At 45.3% G+C, this 27,797-nt stretch overlaps 1 protein-coding gene across 5 annotated transcripts in view; it reads right to left on the bottom strand.

Moving 5' to 3' along the window:
• Positions 1-10,100: 10,100 nt before the first annotated feature.
• The window catches only part of FOXN3 (forkhead box N3), a 417,639-nt gene continuing 399,942 nt past the window's right edge, over positions 10,101-27,797 (bottom strand). For all 5 annotated transcript variants that reach the window (XM_070415047.1, XM_070415036.1, XM_070415062.1 and 2 more), the window contains one exon: positions 10,101-16,733. In XM_070415047.1, coding sequence (XP_070271148.1) covers positions 16,202-16,733 — 532 coding nt within the window. In that variant the 3' untranslated portion in view covers positions 10,101-16,201. The remainder of the gene's footprint in view (positions 16,734-27,797) is intronic.

The raw sequence follows: 27,797 nt of genomic DNA, 5'->3' as shown, positions 1-27,797 counted from the left end.
GGTAACAATCTGGTTTATACATCAGTCTTTTGTGACCTGGGTTAATGGGAGTCTGTCTGCTGGCCCCACTGAAGTCTCTTTGAGAGCAGCTGCCAAGTCCAGAGACAAGTTCCTCAGAGATGCTAATTGAGAGAACAGATAGGAGAAGACAAGGCCTGAGAGGGGGGAGAAGGGAAGAATATAGAGAGGGCGGTGGTGGAGCTGGTGAAGAGGTGGACAGAGGAAAGGTCCTGTGGGCGGATGGGGAGACCATTTGTCTGCACTTGGCTGTGGGTGTGGAAGTGACAAACTAAAGGCTTGAGAATAGCACACGGAGGAGAGAAAATTAGGAGAAGAAAGGCAATAGGAGAAGCATTAATGAGATTCATGTATTTTGTTTGTTTGTGTGTTTTTTAAAGAGATACGCATTAAAAACTGGAATTCCTGAGGGTTTGTTTGTTGATTGCTTTCTGTTGTTGTTACTGTTGACGTTTGTCTAGTTGATAGGAATTCTTTGGAAGCGACTCACTCTTTCTCGTGCTGTGTGCAAGAGAAAGAGAAATTGAGCCACGTATGTAATTGAGAATTTTCTAGGAGTAGGCACTTTAAAAAAAGTAAAAAGAAGCCGGTGCTATTAATTTTAATAATATATTTTGTTTAACCCAATATGTCTAAATATTATTTTAACACTAGAGGCCCGAAATATTATTTTAACACTAGAGGCACAAAATTTGCAGCCCCAGCTTCATCGGGAAGGTCGTCTGGAAGGATGTCCGGAAGGTCATTTGGCTGTCCGGTCTAATTAGCATATTATGCTTTTATTATTATAGAGGTGATCAATATTTTAAAGAATTTTTTAAAAAGGTATTAATGAGATACTTTACACTTCCTTTTTCAAATTAAATCCTTGAAGTCCAGGTTACTTAGAGCACATCTTCATTTGGATTCTACGTTTCAACTGCTCTACAGCAGCCACATATGGCGAGCGGCTCCTGGATTGGTCAGTGTCAGCACAGGCGGACAGTCTGGACTGTGCAGTTCTGGGACTCTGAAGGATGAAAGAATAACAATAGCAATAATGGTAATTTACTGAGTTTCTTAGATGTGATACATGTTATATTAACCCCCTTTCTCATGCATCATCTCATTTATTCCTCTTACCAATCCTACGGGGTCAGTGCTATTTATTAGCCCAGTTGATAAATGCTGAAACAGAGCCTCAGAGAGGGTGAGTGATTTGCTCAAGGTCACACAGCTGGTAAGCAGCAGGACGGGGACTGGAAATCTAGTCTGTCTGACACCAGCCCCTCTGCCTCATTTACTCAGGGTCAGCCCTCACCCCGGCCTTCCCCAGCCCGCCCCTTCGAGCCCGCGCCCGTGGGTGGACTCGCTTTTCTGATTAATGGAGCTGCCAGGTTGACTGAGAAAACAGACCGGAAAGAACATTAATTGTACAGCTGAGCACACGGCGTGACTGACCGGGAACAGAGCAGTAACAAGATGCTCTGACTCTCATCAGCTGGAGGAAGCGGCAAATGCAAGGCTGGCCACCAGGTTCACAAAATGCAATTGTTCTCAATGACACTTACTTAGCAAAGAGCCAGAGAGAATTGATTGTCATTAGAAGCCGGACAAGAGCATCGATTGTCCCCCGTGATGATGTGAGAATCTGACTTAGCCTTGCCGAGCGGGCCGAGCGCAACGGTGCGGAGACGTCGTGATGTGATTTTTTACGTGGAAATGGGCTCTGGTGGGGCTGTCAGCGCAGAGGAAGCTGGAAGCCCAGGCCTGGCCAAAGGGCGGGGCAGCGCGAGCTGTGCCCCACCTCCTCCTCTCTGTGCCCACTCCCCAGGCCGCAGGCGAGGAGGCTGGGCTGCAGGTGGGAGAGGCCCTGGGGTAGGGGTGAGGGCCTGGCGGGGGGGGGGGGGGGGGGGGGGGGGGGGGGGGGGGAGATGGGGAGGGGAGGGCCATCTCCTCCCCACGGGTTCTGTTTGGCCAGATGCTCTAGGAGGCCTTGGAGCTGTGACATTTTGGTGTCTGGGGCTCTGTGGGGGGAGGGTGGTCCCTCGCCCGCTGGCCACAGCTGCAGTATCTTCTGAAGATGGAGAGCCTGGCCATGGATGTGGCCTGGACAAGCCAAGCCGAACACCCCCCACTCACCCTGCCACCCACACAGGGGGAGTGAGGCCTAGCCTGGGCCACTCTAGGTGGGAGGTGGTACTGTTCCCAAGGGCTCCTGGGTGCATCTGCAGCTCTGCCTTCATCCTGCTTCTGCCATGACTGGATGGGAGTGTACAGGCCCTCCCGCAGGCATCCGGGCTGGGACACAGGCAACAGCTGTGCGCCTCCAGCGGTCCATCCGTCTGTCCACCCATCCATCCATCCATCCATCCATCCATCCATCCAAGAAACGCTACCCAAGTGACCAGGGCCCCAGGGAGAGGGAAGCGTACAGAGCGAAGGCCTGCCCTTTAGGAGGACATGACACGGACAGCCGGGGAAATCAATAGCTACAAGAAAACACGGAAAGTGATGGAATACAGGAATTTTAACACGTTACCTGGGGGCAGAGAGTCGGAAGTTGAACACAGAGGGGAGACACCGGGACTGAGCTTTGTGGGATGAGAGGACATTCCAGAAAGGTGGTGAGGATGGTCTGTGCAGAGGGACAGGGGCCACAGGGGACATCCCAGACACTGCCACTCACCACGCAGCTGGAGCTCAGGGTGGGCACGGGACGGGGTGGGAGTTCAGGCAGGGGCTGGCGGGGGAGGGACAGGTGCAGAACTCATGTGTCATGGTGAGGATCCGGGACCTTAGCCAGAGCTCACGGAGCGTGGGAGGTTCTAGGCAGGGGGAAGTGTCAGGTGGATGATTGAAATGGTCACCTGTCGCGGAGGGAGGGGACAGACAAGAGAAGGGCAGGACCAGGGTGCTGGCCCAGGGCCTGCCGCTCTCGGCTCAGCTGGGCATTGCAGTGGGGATGGCCCCGGAGGAGACTGGTGTCCGGCTCTCATGCAGCCGGCTTCCCCTGCGTTTGTCCAGTGGGAAGCGAGGCGGATTGGAAGGTGGGAGGAGGGAAGGGCGTTTCTCTCTCACCTTGCTGGCTCCTGGCCGTGTCTGTCCATCTGCCAGTCCCTGCTGGGGAGGCCTGTGCGCTGCACTTTCTAACAACCCTGCCTCCCCCTCAGGGCTGGTGGGGCTTTCTGCCCTCGATCCTCTCTGGGCGGCCTCCTGTCCCTGTGCTTGGCTTCTCAGCTCCTCCACCCGCTGTGTAGCCAGTTCCCTGAGTGTCTCCTCTCCTTGGGTGAACTTGACTGTGACCAAGTGGAGAAAAGGGAAGCAATTGGACACGTTCTCTAATTGCCTGAACCCGAGGGGCAGGGGTAATGGTCTGAGCAGAGGTTGCTACTCCAGCAGAGATGGAAACTCAGACACCTAAGAGGGAATGAGGGATCAAAGAAATTGTGGCCCTAGCTGGTGTGGCTCAATGGACTAAAGGGTCCCAGGTTCGATTCCAGTCAAGGTTAAGGGTCCCAGATTCAATTCTGGTCAAGGGCACGTACCCCGGGTGCAGACTCCATCCCTGGCCCCGGTGGGGCCTCAGGGGGAAGGCAACCAATTGATGTGCCTCTCACACATGGAATTTTTTTGTGTCTCCCCCGCCCTTCCACTCTCTTTAATAATCAGTGGAAAATATCCTTGGGTGAAGGAGAAAGAAAGAAAGAAAGGAAGAAAGAAAGAAAGAAAGAAAGAAAGAAAGAAAGAAAGAAAGAAAGAAAGGAAGAGAGGGAGGGAGGGAGGGAGGGAAGAAGGAAGGAAGAAACTGTGGATGACTTTAGGGCAGGGATGGGAACTTCTTTTTTTCTGCAAAAGGCCATTTGGATATTTATAACCTCACTCTCGGACCATACAGAATTATCAACTTAAAAATTAGCCTGCTATATTTGGTAAAATATTTCATTAACTTGCCCCTAATGCTTTGGCAGGGCCAGAACAAATGATTTCGAGGGCCAGATGTTCCCCACCTTGCCTTTAGCAGCTGTGGGCAAACTACAGCCCGCAGGCCGGATCCGGCCCGTTTGAAATGAATAAAACTAAAAAAAAAAAAAGACCGTACCCTTTTATGTAATGATGTTTACTTTAAATTTATATTAGTTCACACAAACACTCCATCCATGCTTTTGTTCCGGCTCTCCGGTCCAGTTTAAGAACCCACTGTGGCCCTCGAGTCAAAAAGTTTGCCCACCCCTGGCTTTAGGGTAACTCAGGGATCAGCAAACCTTTTCTGTGAAAGGCCGGATAGTTAATATTTTAGACTTTGTGAGTCAGAGGGTCTCCATCACAAATACTCAACTTTGCTGCTATGGTTCAAAAGTAGGCCTGGACAACGTTATAAAGGAATGAGCATGGCTATGTCCCCAAAACATCAGTTACCAAAACAGAGGCTGGCATTGCCCCGTGGGCTGACCCCTGAGAGCCTGGAAGGAATGTAGTGATGTGAACAAAATGGGAAATCCAGAAAGAAGTGATTTGGGTTTAGCCTGGGTCGGGAGAAAGCAGGGAGGGGACGACGGGGCAGGGTGGGGGGAATAAAGGCTTGTTTATAAGTTGAGAACCTCAAACGTTGTGCAGAAGAGAAAGAAACGAGGATTCGTTCAGTAAGAAATCATTCACCCCTGGGAAGGAGGGCCGTGTCTGCAGGCGACACACGAAGATATACTGAATGAATAGACCTGAAACCTATACAATTTTATTAACCAAGGTCACCCCAATAATTCAATAATGAAGAAACAAAAGATACAGTAAATGAATGAATGAATGGAATAGTTGAATAAATTGTGGTTGCTTTTCTATAGGAGGGATATGTTCCTTAAGACCTCCTATCATTTAATATATGCATAAGTCAAGAGTAATTTCCACACAGGAATAAAGTAGGATTTACATTATTTTAAGTTTTGTACATTGAGTGAAACTTTATTCTTTTCCATTGCCTTATTTCAAATTTGCATAATTCATATTAGCATCAAACATGTCTCTATTTTCTTTTTTTATAAAGGAAGGCTATGGACTTATACCCGGAGATCAAGGATGTATTTGATAAGCTTTGATTGGATGGAGAAATGCAGGCTCCGTCTTCATAAAGCCAGGTGCACGTGTAACGAGTGGAGTGATTCCCCCCACAAGAGAGTCTCCAGAACCATGCTGCCTGGCTCCAGCTTTGTCTTAATCAATATACAAAAGACATTATCAAATTGGTGACCCCATGATACCTGGAAGGAAAGAAAGTGTTTCGGGTGACAAAATCAGGACCCTCATACCCACTCCCCTCTGCTAATCTCAGCTGGCCTTGAACAGTGGGCCACATCTAAGGAGGTGACTTTAATAGCGATAAATACAATGTCCTGCATTTTGATCCAAAATGAATATCTGGAGAAGTACACCGACAGCTGCGGCTTAGTCATTTGGGTTGATAGCAAGTTCAATTTGAGTCAGTGGTGTGATGAGACTTCTGAAAAAATGAATTTGGTCTTTGGTTGCATGAGTAGAAGTAGAGCATCTAGAAAGGAGGAAGTGATAGTTGCCCACTGTCAGACTGTACCTGTTTCCAGTTCCCAACTCTGAGCACAAACTGGAACACGCCCAGAAGAGGAACATGGCCGTAGACAGAGCTTGGGAATACGTGTTCTAGAAAAGACTTAGGGAGGACATTATTCGTGGTTTCAAACATATCAATGGTTGCCACATGCAAGAGGCTTTAGTTTTGCGCTTTTGTGGCTTTCCGTGGATCTGCAGGTAAAAGCTTCAGGAACTGGGATTTTGTCTCCATATAAGGACAATTAGAGGGTCTGAAGAAGAAAGGACCGCCTGAGGCCAGGCGATGTGTTGGCTCATCCTGGCACCATTTAGAAGCTCATTTGAACCCCAGAACCTCGGAGAGAGGAGAAGACAAATCTCATTTCCTTCTCGTTTGAACTCTTGGAGAGCCAGTTATAGCTGATTCAGGAAAGGGGAAAGTAAATGGCCAGTAAATACATGGGAAAATGTAACTTTGCTAGTCATTAAATAAAAATTCAAACAGCAATACAGCACTAGTTTTTGCCTGCTAGCAAAAATGAAAGAGAAAAATGAATTCCCATACTGGTAAGGGTGCCATGAAATGGGTGATTCCTTGCATCGCTGTCGGCACGGATACTGTTTGGAAAGCCTGAGTGTGAAGAGCTGTAACATTGATGATACTTTCGATCCAATAGTCAAATAGGCTACTGAACCAGAAGAGGAGTTGAAAATATGCAAATGTCCACATGATTGATGTTCAGTGTGGAATTATAACAGAGAGAGACTAGAAACAATTTAAACAACAGAAGGGTAACTGCTGAAGAGGACAGGCCACCACTCAATGGAATGTTATGTGTCATCTTAAAAGATAGTCACTTTCACTGTAGCCATATAGACAATGCACAGGACATAAGGCTACGTGTGTGTAAGTGAGGGATTGCCAACCACGAAAGTCTATAGCTTTCGTGACTATTAATTAATGACTATAATTACATACAGTAGAAGGAAATTTCCTCTTTCTTCTTATGTCCAGACCTGGGTCATGCTGGGAAGATCACTTCAACTTTGGGATTCAATGGTCCCTACTGTCCCTTCCAGTTTTAGGATGTGAATAGAATGACCCATTTAATAAACTGTATCCCAGAGGGATTAAGAATCAGCCACTGTCTTATTTTCAGACTAGAGGCTCGGTGCATGAAATTCGTGCATGGGAGGGGGTGTTTCTCAGCCCGGCCTGCACCCTCTCCAATCTGGGACCCCTTGGGGGATGTCCAACTGCCCAATGAACAGGCCTAAACTGGCAGTTGGACATCCCTCTCACAATTCGGGACTGCTGGCTCCTAACCGCTTGCCTGCCTGCCAGCCTGATTGCCCCCTAACCACTCCCCTACCGGCCTGATTGACACCTAACTGCTCCCCTGCTGGCCCGATCCCCCACAACTGCCTTCCTTGCCAGCCCGATCGCCCCCAACTGCCCTCCCTTGCCAGCCTGGTCGCCCTCAACTGCCCTCCCTTGCCAGGCTGATCTTGCCCCCAACTGCCCTCTGCTGCCGGCCGTCTTGTGGCGGCCATCTTGTGACAATGTCACATGAGGGCGCTGCGTGATGCCACCTAGGTTTTTATTATATAGGCTTCCCTCATCACACTGTACTTCTTCTACATTATATATGCTCCTTAAGCACTTTGTTATGGAGTGACATAAAACAGTTCCCGAGTCATCCCCAAATGTCCAGGAATGACCTCAAATCAAGTTACTCATGCTCGTAGCATTATTGAAAGGCAATGTTCTGAGAAGGCCCATTCATTCACACAAAACAAAGGGAAGAGATGAATATTTAATAAATGGATTTATTCACTTAGATTTGAGTTAAAAACAACAACAACTTGTCTGTACCCCTGGTTTAGGATCCAATGGGAAGAAAGTGGTCAGAACACTTACGTTTGTGTATATGTAGGACCACTAATTCTCAGGGCATCTGAGAAGCAGGGTGAGACCTGAGCTTTCAGCTCATAAACAAAAGCCTCTAGTCATGCCAGACTCCCTCTGAAATTGCAATCATTTGTTCAGAACTTTCTAGAAGAATGTCCTTTCATCAGGCAGAGCAGTCAAGAGGAGAAATTGGTCAGGGGTAGCGGCACTTTCAACTCCATTCATCCCACCGGCACAGCATCAACACGCACCTGAGGTACCTGGTGGGGGGCGGGGCTCACCGTCCTGAGAATTCATGCAGCTTTTGAAGACAGGGTTGTCTGCTCCTTTCAGAAAGCAACCCATTTAGATCATCCAGGAAAAAAATTAAAAATACAGGGATAGCCTACAGCTAGATTACCTAAACCTAAAGAGCATGAAGATTATTTAAATATGCAAATGAGGCATCTCTCCAGCAAATAATTACATCTTCAAGGCAGAATCCAGAGCGTGAGTTTGGCTGTAAGGAAACACAGAACTTCAGACACACAGTTCCCCACCTGATGCATCACACAGGATCCACGTGCTGGAATTAAAACCATGGCAGCTGATGAGCATGAGTTTATTAGTACCTTTGATTTTTTTTTCTTTCTTTGCATTTATACTTAACTGTTTTTAATAAAATGAAGACACTGGTCATTGCTTTGTTTTCTTCTTTTCAGGGAAAGAATTGGAGTGTGAAGTGAGGGAAGAGGCAGCGGTTGGGGTGCCTTTGGATGAGGGCAGAGGACCTAGTAGGGGAGGTATGTGAATACAGTGATGGAACATACACAGAAACAGCTAGAGACACACCGAGTGCTGTCCTTTCCAATCAGTCACCTGGCCATACCCAGGACTTATTTCCACAAGATTGGCATTGCCCAGCCCCCAGGAAGCTCTGCTCCCGAAAGCCTGACCCCACCCCTCTGGGCTGCCAGTTAGACACCTCAACACATGTCTCCCAGGGCAACTCCAGGCTCCTCTCCCATTAGCTTTCCAGGCCCTTGAGGACTGGTCCACGTGTCACCATCACCCAGCAGTCACTGGGAGGGCGTTGCTGCTAAATGAATGCTTCTTGAATTAAACAAGTGAACTGCCTTCAGATATCGGAATCATTCATGGAAATTGTGTGCAACAGCTAACACGATGAACTTGACTTTGGTGGCTGCACTTTCTATTGTCATGCCTCCCTCAGGGCCTTCACTGCAGGTAACAAGCCAGGGCCAGATTTTTGCTCCTTTTGGTGGGATGGGTCAATGTACCCAAGAGGTCAGATTAGAATTTTGGAGGTGTTTCATTTTGACTGAGTTCCCTTAAAGGTATCTGATGGTACTCTAGCTGGTGTCTCCTGTCTAGCCACTTGGAGATTTTACAGGGGTGGGGAACATCTGGCCCACAGGCCACAGAAGGCCCACGAAATCATTGGGTCTGACCTGCCAAAGCATTAGGGGTGAGTTAATCTAATGTTTGACCAAATATAGCAGGCTCAATTTTAAGCTGATAATTTTGTATGGCCTTCGAACGATGTTATAAATATCCAAATGGCTCTTGGCAGAAAAAGGTTCCCCACCCCTGATCTAGGAGGACACACCACAGTTTTGAAGGTGATTCCAACAGTGGAAATGGAAATGGAATTGGCAGGATTGCTGGCAGACAAGGGGTCCCCAGGTGACCATTGACCTCACGGTCACATCCCCACCACAGGAGCTCATCCTGGCATCCTGGACACCAGTGAATGGGGCCGAGCAGATGGGTCGTGGCTGAGCCTGGCTCCCCTGGAGTTCCTGCAGATCTACCGAGCACGCGAGCACACAGAACTAGCACACTAGGAACCAGCGAAGCTCTGAGACATCGTCTCCATACTGCTCTAGCTGGGGACGGTGCCCTGTGACCTAATACTTGTCCCAGCCACTCCCCTTCCCCTTCAGCTCCTTGCTGGCTCTTGGTGTGTGCATGTTGGGTGGGGAGGGCATTTCAGTGGTGCTGGGAGGTCCTGGAAGGTGAGAATCTAAGGCTTAGAAACGTCATCACAAGAAACCCTCAGCCCTGGGATAGGCCGGCGGGCTCCAGTCCTAAAGTCTAGTTTATCATTTGACAGTTTCCAAATGGAGACTCGATCTGGCCCGATGGCTTGGTTAGTTAGAGGGTCATACTGTGCAGTAGGAGATTGTGGGTTTGATTTTGGTCAGGGCATGTACAGGAGCAGCGGATGTCTGTCTGTCTGCCTGTCTGTCTCTCAATCTCAGGGGATGATTGAAGGGGGAAAAAAAACCCCACAGAGGTATGATCTGTCTTACCCACAAGCTCCCAGGCCCTCGATGGAAGGCCTGCTGCCCAGTAACTCTGCAGACTAGCGCTGGGATTCCCGGGACCCACAGGGGAGCCCAGTTTCGGGCTGCCCACTTGTGTATTTGCAGAAAGGTGTGTGATTTCCCACCAAAAGGAAAGCATGTGTGAAGATGGGCACAACTAGTGCAGCGGAGACCGGAACACCGGACTCAGAAAACACAGCGCCCCACCCTCCCAGTGCAGGTAAGAAGCAGACATGCACTCGCTACTCAGCACTTGCATGTGGAGATGCAGCGCACAACACCACGAGGCCATTTCTCGTCAATTGATGCAACTCAGTAATTTTTATTGCAACTGGAAGACAATACATCACAGAAACTTTATGGTAGGTCTGGGGGAAAGTGTTATTTACAATAAATGATGAAATAGTTTGTCTTTGGCAATATGATTACATATGAAGAATGCGAAACGCAAGGATGGATACCTCCAAAGCAACACCATCAGGTTCCTCAAGTTCGGCCCATTGTGCCTGCCTCCTCCCTGCTGCGGACCGCGAACGCAACGAACGCCACCTTCCTTCTCCTCTACGGTTCTCCCTTCCTAGTCATGATATTGGCAGTTTCATACAGAAAATACAGAAAAGAAAATTGGCTTCTGAACAAGTATGACGCTAATACATTAATTTGGCCATGTAGGTCTATTGGCCAGCAAAGGTCAGAAGGTCGACCCTAAGCCTTGAGAGTAAACCTCTGGGTCTTCTGATTGCTTTATCACTGTTATTTTTCTGCAAAACAAACACACACCTCAGAAGTGTTACAGAATCAAGAGTATATATTTTTTTAAAAAAATGGTACAAGTGTAGGATGCTTCCCAGACACACACGGATACTGTTTCCTCCACATTGTCACCATGGCAGTGTAAGTAGTGAGTGTGAATGACACGGCGCGGAACTGGCTACTGAATCGGCTATGAGCTTGGATGGCCTCCACGTACATTTGCAGGAGAAGCTGAATGTTTACAGAACTGAAATGGCGCTAAGTTTCATCTTAAAATAAAGGGGGGGTGGGGGGCGGTGTCGGGGAACTCAGGCCACAGTCATGAAAGGATGGAATACAATTTCTAGGTTTGACAGGTTCGCCATATCGAAGTCGTCGAGAATCCAATATGGAATATTAATTATTTGCAAAAGCAGGGAAGGGTGTTCTCCGCTTTTGCAAATGAAACACAGTGGAAAACACTGTTGTATAGATCCCCAATAAATACTCTTGATTTCAACGGGAACGGAACGAACAGGACGGGGGCTTGTGAGCACATCACAGTTAAGTCAGAAGTGATCTTTCGCCTAGGTCTGATTTCAAAAGTACGACAGACAGCAGGATACAGCACCATAGACACATCGGTTTCGGCTGTTAAAAGATGTTGTTTTTTTTTTTAAAAATCGGATTTTCCCTCCTTAATTTTTTGGTCGGTGAAGCTAGCACTTGTTTGTAGAACTGTGGAAGAATGGCAAGGTCACACGCATTTTTCTCGTGATAAAGCAACCGAGCTGATGAGTCTGTGCTTAATTCAAGGATGACCAGTAGGAGAGAGAGGAAACAAGGAGTGAACCCCCAGGGCGGGTGGGTGCTCTCTCAAAGGGAGAGGGGCTGACGGGTGAATTTCACAAAGGTGGGCGGGTCTATACAGAACACTGAATGCTGTGTGTAAATCCTCGTGAAACTCCAGAAACAGGAACACCACACAATGTATACACTTTGATTTACACATTCCGTTACAAAGGGAAAAAGAGGACACCATTACGACGTTGTAACTGCGTTAACTGCAATAGAAACCAAAGTCCCGAGTTTGGCAGGTAACTAAGAGAGGGTTATCCACTTAGGTTATATAGCAAAAGTGTGGATGTATATTATATATAGTAGTATAAATAATAAAAAAGTATTATTTAAATTAGATCACAGTGCTGCATTATGTGCATAACAGTGTTTGATATAGTATTGGAGGGCCGGGACCTATGACACTAAGGGTTTAACTGTCAACACTGGTAAGTCACAATCGGGGGGGCGGGGTGGAGGGGGGACGACGACACAAATTCATATGTGTTCTTTTGGTGGCAAAAAAAAAAAAAAACCCATCCTGAAGATGAAAGAAAAAACACTTCTCTACAGAAACATGAAAATAAATTGCAACATCTGGGCAGCTGTGATCCACCAGAAAGAAAGGACTCCCAACCTGAATCAAGTTTAAAGGGAAAGAGAAGTCACATTGAACCCATCCAGTCCCATAGGGAAGACCCTCCCGTTAGGTCACTCGTACACATGACTCCTTCTCCAAGAGCCCTTCCGCCAGGGCCTAGGGCCTGCACGCGGTGTGGGCGCAGCACTTGGTGCTGAGCAGGCCTGGGCTGTGCCAGGGAGGAGCGGGCACAGGAGCCACCCAGGTGGCATTCATTCTGCAGAGCCCACAGCCAGACGCTGTCCCTCAGGCAGGAACAGCGCTCAGTGACATGGCCTCTTGCAGGCTGACCCCTGGTAGTACCTGCCGGGCCCATGCCCAGTGCTTCTCCAAGGAAAACCGGTTCTTGGGAAAGGCCGCCGACGCTGGCCTTCGCACACACTCAGCCCCGCCCAAGACGGAAACTGGCCACGGCGGTCTTGGCTAGAGCTGTCTCCAACCACCCTCTCCATGTGGGTTTGGGCCATTTCCAGGTAAGACAACTTGACCAAAGGACTCTCAAAAGTATACTGACTTGAGGGGGGAGGGGACATAGGAGCTATGGTAGATTATAAGGCTGGGAATGAAATCTATGATGCAGACAAACCCTTTCCACAGAGTACTAGTAGATAAAGATAGAAGACCACGGTAGTAGCATAAAAATAACTGTCTACGTGTAAGTCATTTAAGAAAAAAGAGCTACAGCCTCTTTCTCTTAAATGTGCCCAAGGGCCAACAGCAAGTAACGGCAGATGTCACGGTGCTCAAGTGTTCACGGCTGCTTTCCAACGCATCTGGAAATATTGCTATAGTTCCCCGGACCCCCCCACCCCCCCATGAGTAGGTGAGATACTGGAATGAATGACACGTGAAACGCCACTGCTCCCGCGGGAGACACAAAAGCCAAAGCGCCGCACCCCTCGAATGGAGCCCAGGCGACCTGTCGGACTAATGAATACACAGGCCGGTGTGGAAGCTACAGAACACCTGACGTTCGGGAAGGAATTCCAAGACTAAAGTGAATGACACGCGAGCAAAAAGACTCTCTCACAAATAGGCTTGTGCTTAAATTCTCTGCTGCTCCTGGAGGGGCTGGGGAGGGGGTGCTCCTGCCCCTGGCGTGGTGAGGGCGTGGACAGCCTCCTTCGGCAATGAACTCACTACAAACGGCCACATACACATCCCCCCTCCCCCCAAACAATCGAAATACAAAGTTTAAACACAATTGAGCCATTGTTTTGGTTATACATAATGTGTATGCCCCCCAAAACAGAAGAAAAATAGAAAAAAGTACCCTCACTAAAGTTTTCCCTGCAAGTCCCCCGGCAGCCCCTGCGAAGGGGCCCGAGGGAACTCAAGGAAAATAACACTTAGAAAGCTGCCCAATGAGGTATTTATGCAAAAAGAGTGGTTCTGGAGTTAAGAACACACTTTTATAAGATAGTTATCTATTTCTCAAGAGAGATCAGAAAAGTAAATCACACACATTGCATTTTATTATTTTCTAAAAGAGGCCTTTGCTCCTTTAGAAAAATGAAATGAGGGGAGACAGCCCACCGTGGGGGGTTTAAATCGGAAGAACCGCCCCCCTCCCTCGCCAGAAACAGTCCTGAACCTGTATCTGCCTTTCTGGAGGGAAGTCTACATTTTACCTGGGGGGGGGGTTGGGGGGGTGGGGTGGGGCGTGTTTCCTGGGCTTGATCAGGTGACAACACAAACCAGTGTCCCTCGGGTTTCAGAGCTGTGCATGGCTTTTGGGGTGTCGAATGTTGGGTGAGATGGAGGGAACGGAGTACTTCAAAACTATATCCTTACTCCCTTCTCCCTCCTGACCGAATATGCGGGAAGAGTTCAGGTTCAGATAACGAAGTCGACCTGGTGTGCAGGTGACTTCTTCAGGGTCTCTCATCAGCAACCACAAGAAGCTGAGCACGAGGCACGCAGCAGTCTCCCTGCCCCCGTTTTTAAAGATCAACACGACCCACTTCTGTCCCTCCCCGTCACATCCTGAGCCACAGTGGTGGGTGTTTTTGTTGGCGTCTTACAATTCCCCTCCTCTTGGGTGGAAGATCACATTCTTAGGCTTCTCTTTGGGTCTCCCCCAATCATCTTTAGGCAAAGAGAACAGGAGTTTCTGGGCTGCGGGACATCGTCCTGTGGGCCAAGTTTTGCTCTCACAACCTAGATGGGCTTAAATCCAGGCTGGTTCGTGTGCAGAGGTGGTAGAGATGGCCGGCCCTGCCTTCCCACCGTGACAGGGAGTCACGGGAAAACTGTGGGCTGGTCCTTCCCACACCTGTGTCGCTCGCTTCCTCCTTCGCATGACCCCTAACTCACACCCTCATCTAATAAGGCCCATTAGCGTTGTTTCCCTTCTCCTGACGAATTTGCATAATTATCCACTGCCTTTTTCCTAGGACCAAATTGCGGTGATGGTTTCCCCAGTGAGCGTCCCCTAATTCTCTCCATTCTATCATACACACTCGCTACGAAGTTTGCCCTCAAATTATTGCATCATGATAAACATGTCCAGACACTAGAGAAAGGACACACTTTCCACAGAGAATCAGAAGGGGGTTGGGGCTGAAGTGCAGACAAGGCAGGCCCTACCGGAACATGAAATAGTTTTATATTGCAGAGTTAGTTCCCCAACAGTCAGAATTTGTCCCTGAAGAAGGTTAAACCTTAAACACCTGCTTCAAAAAACCAAAACAAAATAATTGGGAAAAAAACCAAAACAAAACAAAAGGAAAAACAAAACAAAAAAGAAAACCCAGAGAACCTCTAAGCCTAAGGGCTTAAACATTAGAGGCATAGCCTTTTCTCTATTTTCTATATTTATATGAAAATAATTCATGCTTCATGCTAAATACATTATTTACCTTACAAGAACTTTATTTTTGAATAAAAAAAAGTTTGTGTTTTTATGATTTTTTTTTTTTCCTTTTTCTTTTAGAAGGAATCCATGCATTGTGGATCGGAAATTTCTGCTGGCTATAACGGGCTGACTGTGGAAATCACTGATTTTTGCAAAGATGAATCCTGACTGACATGATCTGCAAACTCCATTTTGAGGGCAGTATAGGAGTTTTCTTTTGCCTTTTTGCCACATTTTTTTTTTTTTTGTGTGTGTGTGTGTCCATCAATGTGCCTTTCATCTTTAAAAAATAGACCACAGTACTAATGGCAGGTTCCATAGCTTTTTGCTTGTTTTTTTTTTTTTTCCCCCCCGCTTGGATCAAATAGTTTTGACAAAAAAAGGTTTGTACCATTTTTTCCTTCCTTGACAACTACTGTAATTTCTTGGACTTGATTTTCACTTGGGCAGTTAAGAAAACAGCCTGTCTGTGGCTTTTCTCTCACTCTCGTGTGTGTATGTATGTATGTATGTATGTATGTGTGTGTGGGCAGGGCCAACCCTTCAGGCTTATGGCTTGTGGAACATTCTCTTAATTTCAGATAGAACAGAATTCAATGATTAGGAACATCACTAAAAACTGACCCCATTTCCTTTCCTTAGTCATTGACACCAGTGTCCGTGAATGGTCCAGTGTCCACCGCCAGACATCAGGAGGCTTCAGGATTAAGAAGCACTGAGGCCCGGGGACCCCGCCCCCACCCCGCACGCTGAGCGGCAGTGCCCAGGGTTTCCTGGCACAAGACGCTGCCTGGTGCCACAAGCTTGGGCCTGCTCCTGGGGGGGCGAGGGGCTCTTCCTTCTCCCCGGTTGCCTCACGCACATTCACTCAGTGAACCCCACTGGGTGGACATCCTGACCTTGTAAACCTAACGGTTAGGCCTGGCCGGTGATGACTTTGCCTTGCAGGTGCCAAACACAGGCTTTCCGCGGCCTCCTCGACACCCCGGACCCAGCCACGGCCTCGGGCCAGCGGGAGGAAGCAGTGATCAATTTTGGCTTTTTCGGTTTTGTCTTCAGATAATGAGAAGCGTTTGTAAAACAGCTGAATGTCAATGAGTCTATGGCTTCAATCTCCTTTAAACGTAAAATTCTCAAGGGTCCAAAACAAAGGAGGGGGGGGGCAAATTAGAGAAGAAAAGAAAACAAAAAAAGGAAAGAAAGAAAACCAAACCGAAAACAAAGAAAAGAAAAAAAAAAGAAATTGCTGATATTGCCACAAATCATTAGAAATCTCCTGACATGCTGAAACCAAATGGCCGTTCAGTTCAAAACAAATCAGTGACTTGTTTTTTTTTTTAATTTTTCGTGGTTTCCTTTTGCTCTTTCTGCCCCTTTGCCGTCCGATTGGTGATGTTGTTCAAACAGGACCGAATCCCTGCCAAGTGCAGGAGCGACCCCGCCGCCTCCTTCATCTCCTCGTCGTCGCTCTCGGGGGGCTTCTCCGTGCGTCTCTTTTTGAGGGGCAGCGTGTCGCTGGGGACCCGCCTGGCCTTGGCGAGGTGCTGGCGCTTCTTGTGCGGGGCCGCGCAGCCGCCGTCGCCCGGGGCCTCCCGGGGGCCGTGCTTGCGCTCGTCCTCCTCCGCCTCGCTGTGGCTCTCGCGGCTCTGCACGCTGCCCTCGCTGCCCTCCTGGCTCCCCTTGGTGGCAAACTCGTCGTGGTCCTCGGCCGAGGAGGAGGAGACCGAGTCGCTGGCGGGCGAGGCGCTCCTGGCGGCGGCGGCCTTGGCACTGCTGTAGTTGTGATCCTCCTTGGGGTCCCCGCTGACCACCGGGGAGCCGCACGACGGCTCGCTCTCTGTCCGTGTCCTGCCGCTGCCCAGGCCGTTCCTGCGGGCGGGGACGGAGGGGAGACAGAGAGGACACGGATGAGACCCTGTGATGAGGCCCCCGCAGCCGCCACCGCCCCCCTGATGCGCTCACACGTCCAGCCCTTGGAGGCGCAAGCTGGCCACGTGCCAAGACGGCCGTAAAGCCGGTGTCCTGCACCCCGTCCTCCCATCACTGGCCTTTTCACTCAGTGTGTGCGGCTGAGCCGCCAAAACAACACGCTTCAGAGGCCACAGCGGTGGCAACAGGGTCTCCACTGGAAACCCTAAGAGTTGAGCGGTGCTGGGCTTCGCAGACCCGCCGGCACGGAGGGACAGACACCGCGGATGGTGGCCAGGTACTTCCGAGGAAAAACCCGCGTCCTGCTCACGCTGCTGCGTTAGGAAGACTGAACCCGGCGTGCAGGGAAAAGAGGTGCCTGCCGGTGGGGACGGCTATCCACTCAGGCTTCCCTCCTTCTCCCTTCATCCTGCAGATATTCACTGAACGCCCCACATGAATGCACGGCCCGGGGAGAGTCCCAGGTGGGATCAGGTACAGGCACCGCCACACAGACGCCGACAGGCCAGCAGGTCACGGTTAGAGCCCAGGACGGGGAGCACCCGCCAGGCGCCTGCGAACCTGCATAGATGACGGCGTTGAACTCCAGAGCGGCGTGAGCATCCTAACTGTACAGGTGCCAGGGGGAGGATCTGGAGAAGTTTAGGGATTTACTTAGAGCCCCCACAGCTCAAAAGCAGCAGAGCCACGATCGAGCTCTTAGCTACCCCATCCGATCCGCTCCACTCCTTTCTGATTTGCCCACGACTCCGTTCCCCGCCCTCCGTTCCATTCCTATCAGAGCCCGACAGCACTCTCCACGCCTCTAGTCATTTTGTTGTTTCACGTCTAACAATGAACAGACCTCCTCTATGCTTCCTCAGGAGCCAATTGGGAACAGATACTGCACCCGCTGCACAGGGTCATGGGCCCAAGACGTGAGGGAATGCTGGCAGGAGTCGGGACCAGCGCCTGGTGTCAGCGGGAGGGCTGTGGCGCCGAGTCCCGGTGAGGCCCCACGCTCCTTGGGGTGGGCACCGATCCCGTTTACATGGCCACTGTGATACAATGGTGTCTGGCACAGAAGGTATTCAGGAGGCTGGGTGAGCAGAGAGGTGAATCCTCGAGGGAGGGAAGGGCTACTTAGAGTGGAGGGGGCAGAGATGGTTCTGAAGCCGGAGGCGAGGGCTGCAGGCTTGGGGCAGGGAGGAGATGCTGTATGGCACCACCCGTGTTTCTTGTAAGCTCATCCACCTGCTGATACGTTTCTGGGCGACATGAGCACACTTTCCTTCCTGCAGAGCCCCAGGTCTAGGTCCTCCACAGAGAGGAGTCCCCATGTCATCACGTGGTGACCTGCTCCAGTTGTGGGCTTCCCATTACAGCGTCAGCTCCCTAAGGCAGGGCTGTCACTGGTGCCTCTCCAGGGCCTAGTGCTGTGTCGGGTGCAGAGTGGACACACAGCAGAGGGAAGGGCGGGAGCAGATGGAGGTGTGTGGCAGAGAGCAGGAAGTCTGGGAAGATGACTGCGGACCTCCACCAACACGCCTTATCGGATACTCCCTAAGGATATGGCCCTGGAAAGGCGAAGGGGTCAGGCGCAGGGATGAGCTGCAGCTGTGAGCCCCGCCCCCTTTTCCCCTGCCAACCCTGGGGGCCTATGGGCTCAGCAAGACTCTGGTTGCAGCCCGGACAGCGGCTGAAAGGGAGGCGAGTCCCTGTGATAAATGGTGTAGCAGGGAGTGAGGTCAAGGGTCTCCCTCTCTTCGGTGTCCTCCTACATTTAAGCTGGTGGGAACGTGCACCAGGTGGTGGCACGCACCAGCACAGTAATGCGCACCAGCAAAACGCATGAGGGCTGGTATTAGAACTCAACCTCTACTAGATGTCTCAAGACCTCCATGATCAACCCCACAATCACAATGTGTGCATTTGCACAATGACGTCCTAGCAGGCCCAGAAGGGCCCCAGGTTGTCCCGTTCTCTAGGATCCCAGATCCATGCCACCCCCCCCCCCGCCCCCAAGTCCTTGTAGAAAGAACCTGGCTTGTAAGACAGACAGACATCCAGCAAGTTTATTTGTGACCTTCAGCATACCTCTCTGTCTCCCAGAGCAGTGTGACCAAACGAAAAGTCCGATCACAGAGGGCAGCTCTCAGTGGGCACGGGAGAGTTCTGACTTGGTCTCCTCTCCTGTCTGATTGCTCGCTGCTGCACCATGCTTACCCCGAGTGGTGCCATTTCTTTCTATTCTAGCTCAGGAGCCGTATGGGAATGCAGCATAAAGTAGGAGCAGAGAGGCCTGAGGGAAGAAATGCTTCAGGGGCTTGCCTGTCAACATGGCCCTGAGCTGTGTATCTATGTTCTGCAGACTTCCTGTTTCTTGGCTGCCTTGGGGAACATAAAAGTGGCCAGGAGAGGATGCCTGTGAGGTGCTACCAAATAGGAAACGTTGTTAATGTAATTAATTGCACAGGTAGCTATTAATAGTCATGACGGCAAATGAAAATGAAATCTCATAGAATGGCTCTCTCGATCTCTGTTGTTTCAGGTAACTACTGTTGAATCTAAAAATTATTTCAGTAATGAGTCCGCCAAACTAGCAAAAAACAGTTTCAGAGTGAACTCAACTACACTTGGGTGAGTAAACGGGCTTTTTTCTAGGCTTTTAGAAAAGTCAATTCAATTCTGAATCCTTACTTTTTAATAACATGGGGCTTATGACTCACTTTACTACCTCAGTTAAGCAGACTACGATACCCCCCGAACATATGCGGAGAGGGAGGGAACTGTGAGTGCAAAAGAGTAGGAAATAAGGCAAGTGGTGCAAAAATCTAATTCTCAGAGATTCTAGGTGAGAGGCATATGGTGTTTATCATGCTTTTTCCTTCTCTTTGCACAGCTTTAAAAAATAGGTTTTTAAAATGTTTTTATTGATTTTAGAGAGAGTGGAAGGGAGAAGGAAAGAGAAACATTGATGTGCCTCCTGCACGCCTCCTACTGGGGATCAAGCTCACAACCTGGGCATATGCCCTGACGGGGAATCGGACTGTGACCTCCTGGTTCATAGGTCGATGCTCAACCATTGAGCCACGGTGGCCAGGCCCAGCCGAAGTTTTAAAAGCAAATCCTCTTTTGGAGAAAGGAACCTAAATTTAGGTCATGAGGATTTCCACAGATTAAGTTCAAGCAGATATTGGAAAAGCAGCTCATAACCTACAATCACCAAATATGTCAGCAAACAGGCCACCAGGAACATATAAATGTAAAAATACTTGTAACCAGCCAGGGCACGGGAATGCCGACACCCTAGATGGGTTCCCGGGGAGAAGTAACTGCCTGCACAGGCAGCCAGTGCAGATAAAGTCAGCCCCAGCCCCAGCTCCAGATGGGGCCAGAGACAAGAAGAGCCTCCCCTGAGAATTTTTAATCACAAGTCTGAAGTCTTGTGGGTATGAAGTCAGAATTCTACTGTGGGGACCAGGGACCACAAGCTAAATTTAGTTTAAAGTGCCCAACGGTGCCTACTGTTGAAAAAAACACACAAACCCTTTCTGGAAGACCCTAACTTAAAACCCAGGCCACAAAGAATTCCCACACATAAGATTTTAAGAAACATAGGTTCATAACCCAAAACCCATTAAACATAAAAGAAGCCACCGTAAGCAAGAGATAACAGAAAAACACACACAAAACTGTGAATCTGCAAATATTGAAATAACTAGGTACAGAATGTAAAGTATGCATAATGAAATAAAAAAGAAGGAACTGAAACACATTAGAAAGGAAGAATAGATGATTAAAGCCAGGCAGACAGATTTTGGAAGGCATCAGGTAGAATTTCTAAAGCTGAAAAAATAGAATCCCTGAAATGAAAGAACTCAGTGGGAGCCAGAAGAGACAAATTAGTGAATCAGAAGACAGATCTGAAGATAATATATATAAAACGCAGCACAGAGAGACAAAGGGATAAAAAATATGAAAGAGAGATCGGGCAACGTGGACTATGATAACAAGCTATCCCTCTAAGCTGGAGTTCCAGTGTAGAAAGGAAAAAATGGAGAAGATCCAAAATCCAAATAAAAAATGGCTGAGCATTTTCTAGTTTTGACGAGGGTACCAATCCTCAGATTCAGAAAGCCAACAAGTCCCGAGGAGAATAAATAAAAAGAAAGCCATGTCTAGACACATCACAAACTGTACAGCATTAAAGTCACAGAAACAAAACAGACACTAATGAGGTGTACAGTCAGATGAAGCAGTGAAACAGGTAAAAGTAGAACATGAATTCCAAAGTGCGAGACAGAAAAAGTAACCGTCAATCTAGAATGTATATGCGGTAACGCTATCTTCTAAGCATAAGGGCAAAATAAATATATTTTCAGGGTTTTAACTGAGTGCAGATACTCACTGGGGGAAGTTTTAAAAAATATATTTCAGGAAAAAGGAAAATGATCCAAAAAAGGAGGTTTGAGATGCAGCAAGAGAAGATAAGCAAAGACAATGTAATTACGTACTGACTGAACTCCACAATAAAACAAAAAGAAACTGAGACAGAACCAAAGTATTGGGCAAATGTAGCATTTCATCTGGGAGGTAGAGAACAGAAGTAAAAACATTCCAACGGCCCTGTATTGCTCGGGAGGTTAAAGATATTGATTAACTTTAAACATTTAAAAATATTCATGTTAAAAGTTCCAGGATCAACACGGAAAGAAGGGAAACAAAATGTACAACTTCCAAACCATTCGAAAGGGAGAGAAAAAGAAAAGGGAACGAGGAGTGAGAGAATCTTAATCAATTTCAAGTAGTGCTAGAAAGGAAAAAGAATCTGGAAAAAGTGGGACAAATAGAAATGCAGAATCAATGGGAGAAATAAATCCAAGTATGTCATTAAAATTGGCTAAAAATCTTTTTTTTTTGAATTGGCAAGCTAGTCTTTTATTTTTAAATGTTAATTATTTTATTTATTTATTTATTTTTTAAATTTTGTTTTATTGCTTAGAATCTTTTTTAAAGGTAACGATCATTAACACAAATCCAAAAAACTCCCCCCAAAAAGCCATATGCTGTTTACAAGAGACAAACCTAACCCATACAAAGAAAGGTCAACGTAAAATAATGGAGGACACTGTATCATGCCATGTTCCTATAGCTATATTAACATAACACAGGATTTTAAAGTAAAAAAAAAAAATCTGTACTACATATAAACAGAGTCATTAAACATTCATAAAGGTTCGATTTACCAGGGAGATAAAACAGTTCTAAACATGAATACCTCCAATAAGGTAGCTTGAAAATGTAAGCATCCCAAATTGAAAGAATTACAAGGAGAAACAGTCAAATACACAGCAGATTTTAATAGATTATTCTCTTTTTCCAATTGATTACCCCCTCCACTCACACAATTAGTACTAGTATATAGAAGATTTGCGCTAATGAACATACATAGAGCATGTGCTAATAATGGAGAAGGCTTATTAATTTTGAAGCACCCAGACCTTATAAAAACTGACCATAACTCCAAAAATTTCAAAGCAGCAGTATCTTATAGATCAATTCTCTGACCACAGTGCACTGTAGTTAGTGATCAATGTCGAAGAAGTAACTAGAAACCAAAAATGACCACCTCTTTCTAGGTTTGAGAACTTAAAAACACACTTCCGATGGAAAGAGACTTGACTTGGGGCGGGACATGCACAATACAGTGTAACAGATGATGTGTTGTGGAATTGTGCACCTGAAACCTGTATAATTTTGTTAACAAGTGTTCCTCAATAAATAGGAACAAAACCCACACTTCTAAAAATACCTTTGGGTCAAAGAAATGAAAATATTTTGAGCTGTTAATAATAATAACATGAAAGGTATCAAAACTTATAGGATACCCCTGAGCAGTAGTAGTTCGAAGTAAATTATAACTTCAAACTTTTATAGAAAAAAGAAAGGTTTAAAATAAAAGTTCAATCCAGACAAAGAAAAAAACATAAATCCAAAGAAAGAAAGGAAATTATAAAGAAAATAGCAGAAATGAGTGAAGCAGAGAACAGATACAAAATACAGGTAATTAGTAAAACACAAAAGTTGATTCTTTGAGAAAATCAAAACTATGGCAAGATTAAGCAAAAAAAGAGATGATAAAATAAAAAGGGGCGTAACTAAAGATCTTTTAAGAGATGACAGCATTACGCATAACTTTATGGAAATATATTTGCAAACTTAGGTGAAATGGAAATTCTGTAGTGACCAAAAGGAATTAAAAAATAAGCCATACTATAATCATTAAACATTAAATCAATAGTTACCAATCATCGCACAAAGAAAACATCAGCTCAGGCCATTTTGCAAGCAAGTTCCATCAAACATGGAGAGAGAACTCCTATCTTACTCTTTCAAAGAATCTAAGAGTGAATACTCCCTCAACTCATTTTATGAAAATAATGTTATTTTGACACTAAAACTAGAAAAAGATACCACCGGAGAAACATGAGGCATTAAAAAAAACCCCAAAATTCATACATAAAATATTACCTGCTCTAGTAATATGTAAAAAATATAATGTATCATAAGCAGGCATATTAAAAAATGCAGGCTTATTCAAAATTGGAAAATTTATAATGTAATTCATCATAGTAAAACAACAAAAACAACAACTCTACAGTTATCTTGAGATAAATTTTTAAAAAATGAAATTCAACAACCATTCATAATAAAATGTCATAGCAAACTACGAATAGAATTGTTATGATAAAGTTTATTTCCTGAAAGACCTATAACATTGTATTAATTGTGAATGAATAACATAGCTCCTTTTAAAATAAGAAACAATGTAAAGATATCTAAAATCACTACTTTACTCAGAAATCCTGAACTGTGCAATAGGACAGGAAAAGTAAAAGTAAGAATTAGAAAGAAAAAACCCACCATTTTTTACAGCAGAGAAATCATTAGAATTACTAAGGCAGTTTATTTTGCAAGGATGCTGGAAAAAAAATAAACAATTAACTATCGCCAGGTAAATCATAGACTTAAATGTGAAAGGAAAAGCTTTTAAAATCTTTTTGAAAAGAACTATAGAAAACTACATAATCTCAGAGAAGGGATATTTTTAAGACACCAGATTTCATAAAAAAATAAAGATTAATAAGCATGAAAATGAAGAATTTCTGTTCATCAAAAGATACTATTTTGGTGAAATGACCATCAACAAACTTAGAAAAGTTATTTGTTAACATATACAGTCAAATAAGGATTAATATTCAGAGTATACAAAGAACTAGAAAGATAAGAAAAAGAGAACCCAATAGAAAAATGAGCAAAATGATCAACAGGCAAGCCATCAAGAACACATTCAAAAAGCCAATTAAATATATGGGAAACTGCAACATCTTTAGTAACAAGGGAAAAGGAAATTGTGAAACACAATGAGATGCCATTACATATTCACTAAATTGGCTGAGATTAAAAAGTGCGATGGTTCCGAAAGTCTGTGAAGATGCAGAGGATGGGAGCCATCACACTCTGCGAGTAGGAGTATAATTGAATGCTAATACTTTAGGAAACAATTTGGTGTCATCTTGTGAAGTTGAGCATGTACATACCCTACCAACCAACAATCCTGCACCTGGATGTGCGTCTTAACACTACGGTGTCGGGTGAATTTCCCGCCGAAATATAAGATGGCGCGGGCAATTATTTAGGTTTCCCGCGCAAAATCAGAGTTAGTTTAAAATGCCTATATCTTTTGAAGTATGGGTTCGATTGAAATGAAATTTTCGGTTTCTTGTGTAAAAAATGAAAATTTATTCAATCACAGACATTTTTTTATCTATTCAGTACATAAATAATTCGATATATATAAACTAAATACGAAAAACCCAAAAAATACTTATTACCTAAAAATATACACATATTTTTAAAGTTTAAAATAAAATTTTCATAATAAATCAAAACAAATAGAAATTAATAGTTTTTTAGCGTATGATATTTTTCAAAACACGCCCCTTTATGTAGAGGTATATTGCAAAATTTGCACATGTAGCGTGTCTCACTGCGCAATTTATGAACGGAACATACGCGACACCTTCTCAAAATGTTTTTCTTTTTTCCACTTCCGACAATTGCCTGTAACGTATGCTTTCTCATGTCCATCGATAGCCTGCATGGTGGATCAGATGTAGGTGGTTTAGCCCGCTTCCAGAAGTAGACGGTACTGGTTGAAGGTCTGGAACAATGTCCATGTCCTCTGGAATATCATCCGTCAACCAGTGGATAGCTGTTTGTTTCAAAAACATTTTAAAACCCATTTTTCTTTGCCTCACTGATTTGTAAACTGCATAAGAATTAAATATTGCGCAATTTATCATATACATTGCCAACCTTTTTGTCCATTTGACCGTCCTCCGCAATATCGAATAATATGAAAGGTATTGGTCGGCCCGGTCAACACCTTTCATATGTTTATTGTAGTCAATGAGTGCATTCGGTTTGACAATTTTCTTTTTTGATGTTCTGTCAATATTCTGACTTTCTTCCATCTCCGCAGAATGAATCGAAGAAATCAGGTATACAGGCTTTTTTGATTGCCACACTTGTAACAATATATCATTTTTCCTTATAAATTTTGTTTCACCTTTTTTCAAAGAAATTGTTTGAAAATCTTTAGGTATACCTCGATTTTTCCGGATTGTTCCACATATTCTGAATTTGTTTTTCATAAGTGCTTCACAATTTGCGACGCTATTATAATAATTGTCCATATATATATGGTACCACGAATCAGTGTATGGAGACACTACTGTTTGTATCGTTTCCAATAATCGCTTTCCTTCACCGCAATAAATTTCCATGTTACAGATATATCCTGTATCACTTTCGCACAACAAACGAACCAATATTCCATATTTAACGATCTTGCCAGCATTATATACCCTAAAGAATAATCTTCCCCTCCAAGGTACGATCCCTTCATCTAGTGATAATTGCTGATGAGGTTTGTAAATATTTATAAATTTAGGCACAAAATAATCTAGTACTGGTCTCACTTTGCAAAGTCTATCTGATTCATTTACGATATCCGCATTATTATTGAAGTGCCAAGCTTTCCATATCTGTCGGAACCTGTCTCTCGTCATCGTTTTACCAAAATATGGCGTCTCCGTCCATGGCTCCGTGGTCCAATAGTCATCTCTTCTATCTTTGCGCACCTGTCCCATGAGAACAATTAACCCTAAAAACTTCTTCATCTCTTGAGGGGTTATATCTTTCCACTTTAGGCTTTTTTTGGAAAGTTTGAAATTATTCCTATTTTGATTATAATACCTGTTTGACTCCTCTACAAGAAATTCAAAAAAATCATCTCCGATAAATAATTTCACGGCATCTTCTATATTATTTATAACAGCATCTGTGTTTAATCCTTGATGCCCTAAAAAATCTTCTAAGACCGGTGGATTATCAACATGCGACCATTCTTCTCTCCCGCCTTCTATATCTGACTCTGAGTCAGAGCTGGAGCTCGAAATTCTTCGTCGCCTCAATGTCCTGGGACGCACCATTACTTCATCATCACTAGAATCTTCATCACTTGTACTCGCATTTTCAAGATCGCTATCACAAGAATAATTGGACAACTTGTCTGCACAAAACTCATCATCACTATAGTCTGAATGCTGCGACATTCTAGGTTAAAGCAAATAAAAATAATACTAACTGAAAATAGCGGTACTCCGATAGATATCTGATATAAAAAAATAATTATTATGCGAACACTTTGCGGAACGATTTTATTTTATTTGGTTAAAAAATTCTATATGAATGTCTTTATCACAATATATTTAAATATTTAAACACGTAATAATATTCACAAAACTCAAAACTAAAGACGTCCGGACACAAGAAGTATTTCTCAATAACTATTCTCTTTGCATGGTGAGATATCCAGGGATATCGGTTATAAAATGAGAAAACAATACATTGGTACCCTAACGGTATTGTACTCGACCAGCGCCATAAAGTGTTCTCTACTTACAAGGGATTTTTATGATACCTATTACCCCAATGGGTATGAAACGGTTCGAATACGCAGGTAGGTATCTTTGTGAACGGCAAACAAACAAATATTTGGTAATACGGCCCGAGTTTACACGTTTCCCGCACTCCACCGCAAATCTATATGAACCGAGTTAAGACGGCTCCCGCGGAGTACGCGCAATTCACGCGAGCCGACTTAACTCGTTTCCCGCAATCCAAGTGTTAAATGAAACTGAAGACAGATGAAAGAATTTCCATAGCAGCATTGTTTGTAATTGCAAAGGACTGTAAATGATTCAAATATCTAAGTGGGGTATAGTTGAAGAAGGGAATATTATATAGCTACGAAAATGATTCAATTACAACTACATACAGAACAAACTCAATAGTGAGTAAAAAAAAAGCAAATTAGAAAGGAAGTATATTGTTCCAGTTATATAAAACTCAAAAGCAAGCAAAACTAAACAATATACAGTCTATGAATATCATAAATGCTTTGAAACACATGGACAGAGTATACAGTGGGGCAAATGCAGGTTTACTTCATGCTCCATGTTCTTATGGAAAATAAAACAATAATTAATAATAATACAAGAATAAACTCTTGTGTTTCACATACTAACATGTGTATACCTATGTTTGCCCCAACCTGTACAAAATTTGGAATTGTGGTTACCTTTCAGGGAAGACAAAGGTATCAGTACTGCTTTCGTTTTTACAGTTGGGTGGTGGGTTCATGAGTGTCTTATAATTCCACGAATAATGTAATTAGAGCAGGTCCAGGGGCTGTGATGCTGGTTAGCACTTCCAGAAGAAACACAAGTTCCACAATCCCAGTTCTACCTCAGTGGTCATCTCCAGGTTGGGGTTCGGGGCACAATTTTCTCCCATGAGCTGCATATTGTCTCCCTAAACCACTGAGATCATTGTGACTCCCTCTCTGCATTAGATCACACAACACATAGAAAAATTATTCTAAAATTATTCCTT

This window comes from Myotis yumanensis, unplaced genomic scaffold (genome assembly GCF_028538775.1).
Source record: "Myotis yumanensis isolate MYYU_CA2020_CCGP unplaced genomic scaffold, mMyoYum1.0.hap1 SCAF_1, whole genome shotgun sequence".
NCBI lineage: Eukaryota > Metazoa > Chordata > Mammalia > Chiroptera > Vespertilionidae > Myotis > Myotis yumanensis.
Note: the sequence above shows the minus strand (reverse complement) of the source record. Positions and strands in the feature narration are given on the sequence as shown.